We start from the raw sequence: 14,141 nt of genomic DNA on the forward strand, positions 1-14,141 counted from the left end.
TACCTTGAAGTGTAAACTTGTTTAATAAACCATATCTTTCATTTTCGATTTTTAATTCACGTAGTCCGGGAACTTTCCGGACAAACTGTGTATAAGAATTAGAGCTTTTCGAGATATATTATTGAATTTTTAAATATTTGAATTTTTTCTGCATAGTAAAAAAGCAATTTAAAACAAATTGTGATTTTCACGCAATAAGTTTGCACACTAGAAAAGTATCTTCTTGAATCGCGGAAGAAAGTATGTAGTGGTATGCTTTGCTTCAGAAATTCGTAGAATTTTCTCGAGTTTTAAACATAAAGACAAGCCTGGATTGCCTTCCAAAAACACTTAATTATTAAACATATAAATTATTTACGCAACAACTGACATTTTTCCTTGCGCTAGTACGAAAAATTTGTGGCGACTCTTATCTTCTTGATAAATTTGGTCACGCACACGCCGATAATTGATTTATATGCAGTCATGCTAGTCTGAGAATCACAAGAGTTTGAACTCGATTAAACCGGAAAACGATAAGCGCTCTATATATTTTGCAAGTTTGATAATAAGCTCTTGATCGTTTTTTTTAGTTAAAAAATTACAATAGTGACTTGATAATATTTACTTTTGTTCATTTTAGGCGAATTTATTCACCGCTATTCTCTGTAAGCTTGATTACTGACGATTTTTTCGTCGTGCGAATCGTCGAACGAAGTCATGCGAGATGAAAGTCTTAGATATATCACGCGCACATACGAGTAATTTAGATAAAATTGCTGCTTGCGCGACGACGACGGGCTCAATTCTTGTGGAACCTCTGGTAATCGTTAACTATCAAAGAACTGAGTCGAAGAGACATCGATAACAGCGCAAAAATCATTAAAACAAAGCAATTCCTGTGATCAGCTGTTTACTCGGCACGTTGAGATAATTCTAATCTTTTCTCTTTTTTTTTATACGTTATTTTATCTCGTCTGGCGTCTCTTTCTCTACTTCTCTCTCTTTCTTCCTGTCTTTCGTTTTTGTGATAAAAAAAAAAGAAAATATTTAAAAAAAAGAAATTGTTAAAAGCAAGTTTCGTAAAAAAATCGGTAAAAACTTGCTGTTTCGATGTGACGTTCAACGGTGCAAGGAGAAAAATCGGTTTTACGTCCGACAGAGAAAGTTATGCACACCGTGCGCCAACCACAAAATTACTGAGATATTAAATAGTTTCGTTCGAAATGCGTACGCAAGACGGGCGTATGAGATAATATTAACTTGCAAACCTGTTGTTACTTAGGAATTTACAAATTACGTGTTTCATTTTGTAACGATCTGATAAAAAAATAGATAATAATGTATAACACTATATATATATATATATGTATAGTCTCAATAATTTTATACAGATTATTCTAAATTGTACACTTTTAAATTATACACCACTCTTGCATGATGTTACATCTAATAAACTAATTCGAGTGACGCATTATAGTTAATTAATTCTAGGTTATAAAATGCTGACCGATCAAAAGAACGTTAACTGGAGTTGACGAGGGATCCAGACTAATTTGTAGAGAGACGCCTAGTTGACCAACATCAATCAAGAGGAAGGAAGGAAAACACGCGCGCGTGCACAAACGCTTGTGAACTATCATTCGTGTAAGAAGCGAGAAAAGATACGATGGATCCTTATTCATTGAGGTGAGTACATCCGAAAAATTTATTCGCGTTGTCATCAAACAAATTGCTGCTGTAAACAATTGCCCTTACAACGCTTAATGGCACTCATGATTAGTGCGAATCATCATCAGAACGAATGTTTTTTTCAACTATCGGCAACAAGTTTTTTTTTTGAGGTCGCACTCGCGAAAGGACTTGCAAACGGACAACTTGATCGCGTGCGATGGCTCGCGTCAATTGACCTTCCATCCTGACGACGTGTTACATGTGTGACATTAGCTCTACGTGACAAATTATCTTTTATGTGTCGTAATGATCTCTAGACATTGCGGGACTAAAACACAGACGACAGTCTTCTTTTAGAAATTATACATCTACGCACACAATGTTTGCGCATGTGTATATATACTTTGTTTGTTAGCGTCACCACTGATGTGATTAGCAAAGCGAAGCTTTTAAAAGCCGAGCCGATCACGAGCCCCAATATTTACCCAATTGTTAATAACAAAAGCAGTCATATTTAATATACAAGTTTTTATAAGTAATTTAGTTGAAAGACACTAGAAACAACAGAGTTCAATGTATTTTATCAAATCCTTCACTTTAACGGATATTTGAAAGAAACGTTTTAGTCGTTATTTTTACACTTTATTTAATATTTGAGTAAGTACTTAACAAAAAAAAGCTTTCAGTTACAAAGATTCTTGATATATTTCACACTTACTTCTTTTCTTGATAAAATAAAACTACTCAGAACTCATTTCTTTCAAATAGATTACATTTCTGGAAAAACCTCGTCAATTTTGGCAGGTTTGTTTAGTTGTTTTAATGTTTAAAAGAACGACTCTATGTGTATGCAACGCACTGATGTAAATCCCCCGCGCGATTGTTTCTTAGAACATGATCTATCCGAATCGAAACAAAACGTGATTGCGTCACGAGACATATTCCTCTGTGCATTTTATTCGCGACTAGAAGAGAGAGCCTTCGGCGATCTATTCTTCGTTGAAACACGATGTATGTCGCGCTGTGATATGTTCAATTGAATTTACGTGGGATACGGAAACAAAGATGAATGAAACATTTTGTGACGCGCTTATCGCGAGGGATTGCACTTGACATATCATGATCGCTAATGTAATCGTAATAGTAACGTAAATATTAATAATATTTACTAATTCAATTGCTGTTATCGATTCGTTCTAAAAGAATATTAGTAATATATACATATAAGTTATCGTGATATGCATATTGTGTTATCGCTGCATAATAATTCTTAAAATTACAGAGAAACATGTAATATTGATTGAGCTTTATGTCCGTACATATCAGCACTTCCATATTCCATTTTATTCTTTTATTTCAACATAAAATACCAAAAAGACACGGTTGAAGATTTGTCCGTCTAGTATCGTACCGCGTCTAGCATGTAATTTGTTGAATGAGGGCCAAGGTTACGTCACGAGAGAGTGGGTTACGCCAGTTCGAGTGAAACGAGTCTACTTTTAGCAATGGAGCCTTAGACCGATCTCCCGAAAAATCTTTTAGACAGTAGCTGCGAATGCACATTCGGAACCTGAGCGAATGATAAACGTGTTAAAAATAAAAATAAAAAATAAAATAAAAAAAACCGAAAATATTCGATATGTGGCCCGGTAGTCGAGAAATCGAACGACCGTGAGTGCGAAACTCTGTGATCGGAGTGGCGATAAACCTTCGACAGCGCGCCAAGTATACACAGTTAGGTACGATAATTAGCCTCCCACGACGACGCGTATGGCAAAGTGAAATGACTCAATGATATAAGCTTGCCTGTATCATTCACGTGAAATGTCAAGCCTTTCTTGCGAGCAGGCGTACGTGCGCACAAACAAAACGCAGCTGTTGAAGAAGCAGGATGAAAAAACAATTAAATTTTATCTTTTTTCTATTTTCAAAGTCATTTAAACTATTTTAAGCAGCTTGTAATTAATAGAAACACGAAGAGAATGTTTTGAAAAATCATGGTATTCCGCAATGTCACTACATTGAATGTTGATTGCAATGATATAAAGATCAATAAAAATGAGTGATTGTCTCTCGAGTGTGTGTCTACATATTTTTTTTATAATGATAATTTATAACACAATATATAATTAGATATCGCATATGCTAAGACAATTGTAAATTATCATAACCACGATTTAATCGTAAGAAGAACTTTATTCCCGCTAGACAAAAGAGATGACTACATGAAAACGCGATGTGTATAGATACAATATTCTTGACTTGAATAGCGAGATTGCACAATTGTTGTCTGCACTATGTTTATGACGTAAGTAACACGATGTTAAAAGCTGAAGAAAATGTTGTTTTAAGTCATACATGGAACAGACCGCGCGTTGACTCATCTTGAATTGCAAGGAAGATACTGCTAAGTAATTTTATTTGTAGTCACTTTTTATAATGATACTACGACAATAATAATGTACCTAATTGTAACCTGAAGTGTGTATCTTATATATACACACACACACATATATATATATATACATACATAATATATATTAATGTATAATAGAAAAATGATTTTATAGCTTTTCAACAATAAGTTATTTATCTTGTCAGCTTGTTAAAGCTACTGTAAGATACTGGATTATAAAACGTAGCATGTAATAATGTACATCAATTACTGCGCGTTAATTTATCAAGCAGACGATTCTGTCTCCTGAGAATGTCAATCTATCTTTAGCTTGAAACAAACGCGAAATCGTTCGTTCAATGAGATCATTTCAAACGTTTTGTTACGTTGCGTTAATTAATTGTTAGCCTTTTTATCTAATCTCTCGAGAGAAGAAACTTATCACATCTCAGATTTGTAATATTTATATCATTAAAAAAATATTACAAATCCATATAATTAAATAATAAAGTTTTGAATAGTATTCGTTCTCTATATTTTTTTGCACAATGTCTTTGAAAAAGTTGTTAATTGAATGATATTAAGATTTGCAGTAATATAATCAATCTCTGCGATGAATTCCGATGCATCGCGCTTGATAACCGACTTGCTTAACGTGTCATTGTGTTATACGAGACAATCACTTGGAAACTATATAGTTCTGATTTGCTATAGTTTTGACATTGGTTATTTAAGAACCGTTGTTTGCGCGATAAATCATTCAAATAAAACTATTGCGACCCTGTTCTCTGAACTGATACACAGACACTTAATATCATGTCGCGTACGTATCAATTAAAAACTCACTCATATTGCATAAACGATAAGAAATCAAAATATTGATAGAGAGAAAAAGAGAGCAATGTGTGTAGACACACAGTTGCATATAATCTTTATATTTAGAGTCGTAAATTTATGTATAATTTCTTAAGCTTCTCGATATCTCACAGCCATTTTCGATTTTATGTCAGAAATGAAGAAAATCAAAGAAAATCACCAAAGTTTTACGAACTTTATTTAAAGATAAACAAATATTTCTGTCCAAACGCACGTATAATCAATAGAGTATATTTGGTATATAAAATACCAATTTTCTTTTAATTTTATACAAAATATCGCATATCTACAAATTTGAGTAAAAAATTTTGAGCAAAAAGTCTTGAACTTGTCGTTTATTGCGATATCACAATATGTATTAATGTAAGTACATATAAATTGAATATATATGTATATAATTGAATATATACATATATATATATATATATATATATATATATATAAATTGAAATTTAATCTGATAATTATGCAGCGTATTTGACAAATAGCATTTCTATACACAAGAACTGGCGTGACAGCAAAACACACGATACGATAAATATTTACCCTATGCGTTACAGTCACAGTGTACGAACAAACACATCGTGTGCGATAATCGCAATTGCAAAGTGACGTCTCATGTCTCATCATATAACGAGATGTCGAATAGAGATCGATCATGTTACTTTATGTGAATGTTATTGTTTCAGTGTGGAACGGGAAGCTTCAAAAAATATCGAGGAGAATGAACGAGAGTGCTTCAAAGACGCGATCGTCTCGAGTCGAAGTCTTAACAAAGGTTTCGTCGAACCAACTAATATTAGAAATGCTATCCGAGAGGTAAATTACAATATAATTATCTTGTGTAAAACGATAGATTTCTAGTTTGTTTTTAGCGTTTCCACAGTTTATTTTCTATACACATACGAACTTGAAATTTTGTAAGCATCCATCTTTTCGAATAAATATATTGAGACAAATGGAATTATGATAGATATTAATTAAAGAATAAGTTCTTTCCAAGTTTACAAACTTCTAAACTAAAAAAGAAACATCAATCATACAAAACTATACGCAAATGTTAGAGACATTCGAGAAAGATTTAAACACTGAATATTGTTTTGCCTTACCTAGACAGATTCGTGCGCTTTTGATTTGTCAAGTTTGTCTTCCCTCCTCTCTGGCTTATGTTAGTCTCTAAATTTATTGTTTGTTTGTCGGTTTCCGTATTGCTCTTATTACTCTTTTTGTCGTTTTTTGAGAAGTACGGATCTCTATTTTTGCTGTAAAATAATGTATTGATTTTGCAATAAGTATCGTTACAAGTTTCTTATTAGCTTACAGTAGTAGCTTAGCTTACAAGTTTCTTATTAACTTACCGGCCGATACCTGGTAACAGGTTCCGGATTCGAATACAGTTGTAAATGATATATCCCACAACGATTTCTTCTTTACTGAGTTAGTTTTAAAATAACCGAAGTATAATGAGGAAACACTTATTCGATTGCATAGGTTTTGCTTTGAAAATAAAAAGGTAATTGAGAATAAAATCTGTGCGTTTTGTACGGCGTTTTTCTTTTATAATTTAAGTAGTAAAAATATCTTATGATTAGTGATAAAAAAAAAAATCTAAAACCAGGTTGTTGAGCGGAATTAATCAATATTTAAAAGACAAAAGATATTTGTAGATGAATAATTTGTCTGATTCTTTTACTTATATATATGTATTTTGCAAAGAACTTGATATATAACAGCGAGTTTCTTTTCAAAGCGAAACCTTTATTACGCAAAAACTATACATGTTAACATCTCGGATCTTTGCAGATCGCCGCGTGCATCATCGCAGCGTCTTTCCACATAGCGGTTGGTCTCGCTATGGCATACTCGGCAACTCTTATTCCACATCTCGAGAAAAAAGACGCGGAAGTACATGCCACGAAAGAGCAGACTTCATGGATAGGTGAGATAAAGCAAATGTTTTTTAAGCGCACGTCACAACGGAACAATATCGCAGAAACGAAACGTGTTTTGTGTTGTTCATTCAGTAAGGATTGTTTCTTAAGTGAAATTACGCGATAAATAATAATCGAGCATATCGCTTGGTGAATGACGAGTTCGAGGAAAGATTCGTATCGATACAGTCAGAGTCTAACTTTTGCGATATAGAAACTCTTATCATGTGAAATGGCAACGTCACGGTAGCAACAGTCAAATTTTTGCGATAAAAATATTTATCGTTAAGCAGCACGCGCGAGTAAACATGAATATAATCGATAGAGACTTGTGTCTCTCCTATTGATAAAGAATTATCACGAGAGCAGACGAGTATTACGTAAAACTTGTCGCAATTGTCAAACAGGAATCACGTGCAAGCCGTTATACATGTATGTCTGCTGATTAACAGACAACGCTCGATCGGTTTTCGTGCTCTGATTAAATCTACATTACGCAATTCAATCTGCGTCCATCGATATCGCAATCTTCGCGTAATAATGCAAGTCCGTCGCCTTTGTTGTAAATACATTTTTCATCCGGAAACATGTCGACGCATCGTCAACGAACATCTCTTTAATTATTTTTTAAAATAAATATTTTGAGAAAATGTGTATGTTTAAAAAAAATTAAAATTTTGAAGGAAATTTTGTGTGATGGAGAAAAGACAATTTTGCGATAAAATCGCACACATCGAAACTAACAAAACGCAACATATAAAATGCAAATAAAGAAGTTCACATAAATTAAAAAAGAATTGAAAATACAAAAATCATATGTCTATGACAAAAATTGATTTGACTTTCAGCCAGCTTGGTTGTCGTATGCGCGCCGATCGGCGCCCTGTTGGGCGGCTTCCTGATGGAAATGGTCGGTCGACTGCGAACTTTGCAGATCGGGGCGATTCCTTGCATTTGCGGTTGGATTCTCATCGCTCTCTCGACCAATTTGCCGATGTTGTTGGTCGGTCGCTTGCTGTCCGGACTTGCGACCGCCCTGGCAACCTCGCCCGCAATCGTTTACATCACCGAGGTGGCCAGGCCGGAGCTGCGAGGCTCCATGATCTCATTCGGACCGACGTTGGCGTCGTTCGGAATGGTGCTGTCTTACTTAAAAGGTGCTTACCTACACTGGCGAACGGTCGCTTGGCTTAGCATCATCTATGCGATCGTACCTATTATCCTGGTGGAGCTGTGGGTGCCAGAATCGCCGGTCTGGCTTGTCTCCAAAGGCCGTATCGATGAAGCCAAGAAGTCCTTAGAACGGTAAGTCTAGAACTTGATTAGAAAGTGAAATGTTTATAAATTTTTCTAAATACTAAAAAAATAATAAAAATAAGAAAAGTGAGAAAAAGTACTATATGAAAGTACTATATGAAGAAAAGGCCAAAACGTCGGTGATTCTGCGTAAATAATTATTATATGTAATCTTCAATATAACAGTGTAAACTAAACAACAAAAGTGTTTAAATATTCGCGCAAAAAAACAATGGCTCTTTTTTTTCGCTCTTTTCTTTACATATATTGTATCTTTGTAGAGCCTACAGTTTTGTTGATTTGTTACTAATTGTTATACACACATATAAAATAACTTAGTAATTTCCGATGTGTTGTTTAAAGTTTCGAAATCTAATGTTTTTATTACGGATTTGAAACTTCGATTGTTGCTTGCGTAGGCTTTACAAGAACGAAACAACAATCGAGGCGCAGTTCACCACTATTATGAAGGAGAACGAAATTAAATTGAGCGAACAACGGCGGAGCAAACACGGCAACGCGTCGTCTAAGCTTCGTGGATTTCTCAAGCCGACCGGGTGGAAACCCATGTCAATACTTTTTCTGCTTTTCTCTTTCCAGCAATTCTCCGGAATTTACATCACATTATTCTACGCAGTGACTTGGTTTCAAGTAAATAAAACAAAATATATACATTTATTATAAGTTTTCTGACCTGTAATAAATTAATAACCAACATCGATCGTCATCAATTTTAATCCCTGTGTGATTAAATCGTAGGAAGTGGGCGCTGGTGTTGACGAATACATCGCGTCTATTTTGGTTGGCGTGACGCGTTTTCTATGTTCCATGATAAACACCTGGCTGCTAAGACGATATAAGAGACGAGCGTTGTGCATAATTTCGTGCATCGGAATGGCCGCGTGCATGGCTGTTTCCGGTTATTTCACGTTGAACATAAAAAATGGCAATCGCAGCGGCTATTGGGTAAGTTCGAAGATTGCGTTCAAATTAATTTTTGTCAAGAAGTTCATTTTTGTTTTTATCGAACGATGTTTATTAGGTACCGGTGCTGTGTCTGTTACTTTACGTATGTACGTCGATGGTCGGGATGCTGACCATTCCGTGGACCATGACGGCAGAATTGTTCCCGACTGAGATCCGCGGAATCGCTCATTCCATCAGTTATTCCATGGCAAATCTGCTCATGTTCGCAGCGCTACAAAGTTACAGAAACTTGCAAACTTTTCTAGGAGGTACGCGCCTTATTGTCGTATTATCTCATTTATAATATAGTAATAATTTTAATTGAAGTTTCTTTACATTGCACGCAGATAAGTGTTATCTACTTTGTATCTTTTTTATCTCTCACATTTATGTTTACAAATCTTTTTGTGTTATCTCTACTAATTTAAGTAGTTGAGTCATTACTTTTTCAATATTTTTCACTTATTATAAAGAATTCTGTTCGCAAAATGTGTGTAAAATCTTGCGTTTTCAAGGATCGTACGCGGTACAGTGGTTCTTTACCGGTGTTTCTCTTGGGGCGGCTGTTTTCGTTTGGCTACTCTTGCCGGAGACTCACGGAAAGAAGCTGTCGGAAATCGAAGAGTACTTTCAGAACAACTTCCTGGCCCTGGGAGTGGAGGCAAAGGAGAAGAAGCGACGTGCCAAGCGAAGAGCGCAGCAGAAGAAGTTGCAAGGCACCGAGCCGCTCCATCCAAAAAATGTGCAGAACGTTTAAGACGCTTTTTCTTTTTTTTTTTCGTTTGTTTTTCTTTTATCGCGATCTGCATATTACAGATACGCAGAGTTTGAGCGGTTTCAGAGACAGTGACCAAAGTATTGAGACATCATGAGAATACAGCCTATACCATTTTTACAGAATTTATATATACTATTTAGATCGCGAATTATACACGCGAGATGTAATTTATTTACGTGAGATACATGCCGGTCGTCGAAAGAACGCACAACCTCAAAACAGAACAATAACATATATACAAAGATAAGAAAATGGTCTTTGCATCTTATTTTTTACTCTTTTCTTATTCGTTATTAAATAATAGAATCCAAACGATCGACGATACACATTTTGCATTTATTATGTAAATGTATACACTTTGTTTCTTCTGTCATGTCTTGATAAATCAAAGCTACTAATATATGTAGAATCATTGTGTAAAGAAAATGCACGTTGAAAAAAACGCGTGCGATTATCTTGCGAAAAGTATATGTACGTTCTGCGTTAGAAAGTGCCTCTCTATTTTTCTTTTCTACAAATATTTTGTGCAAAAACATCGTCATTACAATATTACCGATATTGATCTGATGCCATGCAGATTACTATTTAATCACAAATTGCGTGACTCGCGTGATAAAGATTCTCTGATATTATCGTTCTTTTTGCGTGACTTTTCCTTTTATTACTTATCACTACCATACCGCTGATAGCATAATGGTGATGAAGAAAACAAAAGTTACGAGTTGTGCTAGAATTTTAAACGGTTTGGAAAGGTGCGCGATGAATCTGTATACAAATGCATGAACGTTTTTTCTAAACAAATCGATCATCCTTTCTCAAAGTTAAAAGCTCTTCGCGGGAAATCGCGCGCTGTGTTAAATAATAAACAAATTACTTAAATAAATCCGTTTGATTTCGCGAGCATTAGCGTTTTTGTTTACTTTGAAGAGAAGATATTTAAACCTGATTTAGTTTATTAAGAACTATTCAGACGGAACAAGATGTTTGAGGGAAGTCGCGCTTGCAATGACGTACAAAGCAAAAAAAAAAAAAAAATAAACCAAATTTATGTTTTATACTTAAATGTTATACACAAAAATTGCTCGCTTCAGCGGCGAAAGAAAGTAATACAACACGCCTTTTATATTTGTGTATATTTGTATAGATAGAATAAAAATCATATTTAAAAATTATATAAAAAAGAATTCAACACACCCCGAATAATGTAATAAAAAATTATTGTCTGACTTTAAAAGCAATTTTGCTTAGAGTTCGTTCCGTCTAAATAGAGAAGACGAATCATTGAACCGCGTAAGTTCGTAACGAACGGTACATTCGTCAATTTGAAAGAGATGAAATAAAGTTGAACTCTGTATTTTGTAAGCCACAATACGCCATATATACGTATATAAATGGTAAAATTACGAATAAAGCTTTTGGTAGTTCCTCTCGTTGCGCACGTTGCGCCTTTGCAAGATAGACAGTTTTCGTCTTTCGTTGTGTGACTGGTTTTATCGTTATCCGCGTGTACTTACAATTGATCGATCAATTTCTATGTAGTAACTAATTTCTTTCATACAGAAAAGCGAGAAATTGAAGAACAAGGCTACAAGGCTTATCGTTAAAACGGATGTACTTTTACCACATGTGATATTATTTTTCTTGTTTTTTTTTTTCCCGCAAACGGACTTAGAATTTTAATATACGCAGTTATCCCATACACACGTGCAGAACGAGAAGAGAGAATTTGTTTGTGTATTTGTTTGTGCAATAAGAGCGACAATAGGATTTTCGCATTTCTGAGATTTTTCACAGAACAATTGTATGATAAAAAAGAAATCGTTTTATGAGAAGAGTTTTTGAAACACTAAGATATCATGTGCGTCATGCGCGCATTGTTATCGCGAAAATGCGTGATTTTGGAACGAAAACATTCCTTCTATGATATGTATTCTGTCGCTCTTTTTCTGTATGCGAAGATTGAGACATGTAATGTTGATCCATGTACTTCGTGTCGTTATAAACTGCTACCGCAGTATATGCGATGTCATTGTAAAATTGTACTAAACAATTTAATAAAGTTTATTAACAATAGTTGTGGTTGGTAAAACGATAATACTTACGTAGCTGTGATTCACAAGAAAACTATTTCGAAGAGAGACCAACAAAGAAACTGCGCGAAATACGTTGTTCAATTGTGAAATCGCGCATGCGCAACGTTCTCACTGCGTTCAAAAAACCCAACAGGTTGCACCGAGATAATGGGTGCGTTCAGACAACTCAACAGTTGCACAACGGTTGAAAGATAATCACTTATGATTGGATCATACTTTTGGAACCGTAGCAGGTTTTGAAGAATAGTCCTATCATAAGTGATGATCTCTCAACCGTTGAGTTTTTTCTGAACGTAACCAATCAATTGCAACAGTGAGAAGACTGAGAGCGGCCAGACCCATAAGAGAATGTGTAATCGCTTTTCAGCTCTGTAAGCCAGCGCAATGTCCATGGATGGTGCACATTGACAACTACGTAGCCATGTCTACAAACGATTTATCTCGGTACGTACATTATGTTCACGACATGGTTCTATTCCGTGCTATATATGTATATATACAGAATTTAAATGCAGGAATAGAAAGAAGTCGAGAAAGTGCAAAAGAAGAAATGAGAAGGTGGCTCCCGGGCTGTCACCAGTTAAGCAAAAGGGAGTTTGAAAGACAATTCAAAAAAATAATTTTTTCTACGGAAATACGGTAGGTTTTTCCTGTTTTGTTTTTAATAAAACCTGAAACGCACAATTCAAATGCGCGCCAGTAAACATTAAAAAAAAGTTTATTAAGGTTTTTCCATGTATATCCAAAGTATTCGACTATCTTCATAGACAAAATCTGCAGCAACAAAAGATTCATTACCACATAAATATGCTGGTTTCCTCAACAATAAGAGAGATAATTACAAATGTCTTCTTTTTGTTTTTCTGAAATCGAATGATAATCAAACTAATCAAAAGTTTTGTCCGCTCATTTTTTCCGCTTTGTAAAAAAAAACTTCTATTATCCGTTTCAGTACAATGCAACGATTTTCCAAAATTTCAGCGGCGCAAAAAAATCGCATGACAGATTATACAAAAGTTTGTTACACTATCGATTGAAATTATTTAAGTATTATATACGTAAAAACGGTTTCTCAAGGATGGTGATAAAAATTACGATAAAAGTTTTGCACTGGGGATGATAATTATATATACTGCTTTTTTGTTTTAGAGGGAGTAGAGCTTGCATTATGCACAAAGCGATTTGGTATCGCAGAAAACGTTTGTGCGTGTGTGTGTGTAGTTTGATCAAATAACCCGAATTGCGCATGTCTTTTCATATTTAGCAAGAAAAAAATAGTGACAAGATATTGTAACATCAAATTCGTCATTCAAGTGTGAGTTGTCACAACTAAACATGTTACAATATCTTATTATTTTCTCTCTCTCTTCTTGCTTAAATATGAAAAGATATGCGCAATCTGGATATTATTCGATAAATCACACATGTATATATATATATATTACACGCGTGCACGCGCCTACACACACGCACACAAATAGCGGTGCACATAAGGGCGGCTTTCCGATGAAAAACGCTCAACAAACGTTCAACAATGGAATTTGCTATCCATGTAAGAGAGATAACACGTATAGTAATAATGAATAATAAAAAAAAAAAAAAAAGAAAAAAGAATTTTTTAAAAAAGAAGATTTTACTCCCTAAAATAAATTTTTGCGTCGATTGAACGATCCGGGAAAGAGAAAAAAACTGATAGCTATGAAATCGTTCGTGTTGAACGCAACCGTTTACACCATTTAAGATCCTTACGTATATCACACACGCATCGACAATTACAACGCAAGTCGGAATATATCGATACATATAATATAGTAATAATGCTTATAAAACTTAACACAACAAGCGAATCGATAAAGATATCACCGTGCAGAGTTCGGTTGTTAGAGAAAGTGCCTCGTAAAATCATCCTCGGCACGACCAACGACGACGCTGCAGGCAGTGATAATGAGCTATCTAATTTGTATATCAATAGTTACATTAGACTCTACGTATTGTGTGTGTATATATGTGTATATATATGCATATATACATACATACATACATACATACATACATACATACACATACAAACATACATACATACATACATACATACATACATACATATATATATGTATATATATATATATATATATATATATATATATATATAT

At 34.6% G+C, this 14,141-nt stretch overlaps 1 protein-coding gene and 2 long non-coding RNA genes across 3 annotated transcripts in view; 2 read left to right on the top strand and 1 right to left on the bottom strand.

The window, feature by feature from the left end:
• The window catches only part of LOC109853532, a 13,491-nt gene extending 6,781 nt beyond the window's left edge, over nucleotides 1-6,710 (bottom strand). The window contains exons 1-2 of the long non-coding RNA XR_002250124.1: nucleotides 6,283-6,710; nucleotides 6,034-6,186 (exon numbers count right to left, since the gene is read on the bottom strand). This is a non-coding gene — a long non-coding RNA (uncharacterized LOC109853532). The remainder of the gene's footprint in view (nucleotides 1-6,033; nucleotides 6,187-6,282) is intronic.
• The window catches only part of LOC109853531 (facilitated trehalose transporter Tret1-like), a 20,021-nt gene extending 8,053 nt beyond the window's left edge, over nucleotides 1-11,968 (top strand). The window contains exons 2-9 of the mRNA XM_020425746.1: nucleotides 1,474-1,668; nucleotides 5,614-5,743; nucleotides 6,728-6,863; nucleotides 7,704-8,160; nucleotides 8,571-8,802; nucleotides 8,911-9,117; nucleotides 9,194-9,386; nucleotides 9,633-11,968. Of these exons, the coding sequence (XP_020281335.1) occupies nucleotides 1,649-1,668; nucleotides 5,614-5,743; nucleotides 6,728-6,863; nucleotides 7,704-8,160; nucleotides 8,571-8,802; nucleotides 8,911-9,117; nucleotides 9,194-9,386; nucleotides 9,633-9,874 (1,617 nt within the window). The 5' untranslated portion in view covers nucleotides 1,474-1,648 and the 3' untranslated portion in view covers nucleotides 9,875-11,968. The remainder of the gene's footprint in view (nucleotides 1-1,473; nucleotides 1,669-5,613; nucleotides 5,744-6,727; nucleotides 6,864-7,703; nucleotides 8,161-8,570; nucleotides 8,803-8,910; nucleotides 9,118-9,193; nucleotides 9,387-9,632) is intronic.
• Nucleotides 11,969-12,338: 370 nt separating this feature from the next.
• LOC109853535 lies at nucleotides 12,339-14,052 on the top strand. Its single transcript, XR_002250125.1, has 3 exons — nucleotides 12,339-12,432; nucleotides 12,504-12,627; nucleotides 13,138-14,052. It is a non-coding gene; the product is annotated as an uncharacterized LOC109853535 (long non-coding RNA).
• The last annotated feature ends 89 nt before the right edge of the window (nucleotides 14,053-14,141 follow it).

The sequence above is a fragment of the Pseudomyrmex gracilis genome, unplaced genomic scaffold, assembly GCF_002006095.1.
Source record: "Pseudomyrmex gracilis isolate BER0280 unplaced genomic scaffold, ASM200609v1 scaffold_50, whole genome shotgun sequence".
In the NCBI taxonomy this organism is placed as follows: domain Eukaryota; kingdom Metazoa; phylum Arthropoda; class Insecta; order Hymenoptera; family Formicidae; genus Pseudomyrmex; species Pseudomyrmex gracilis.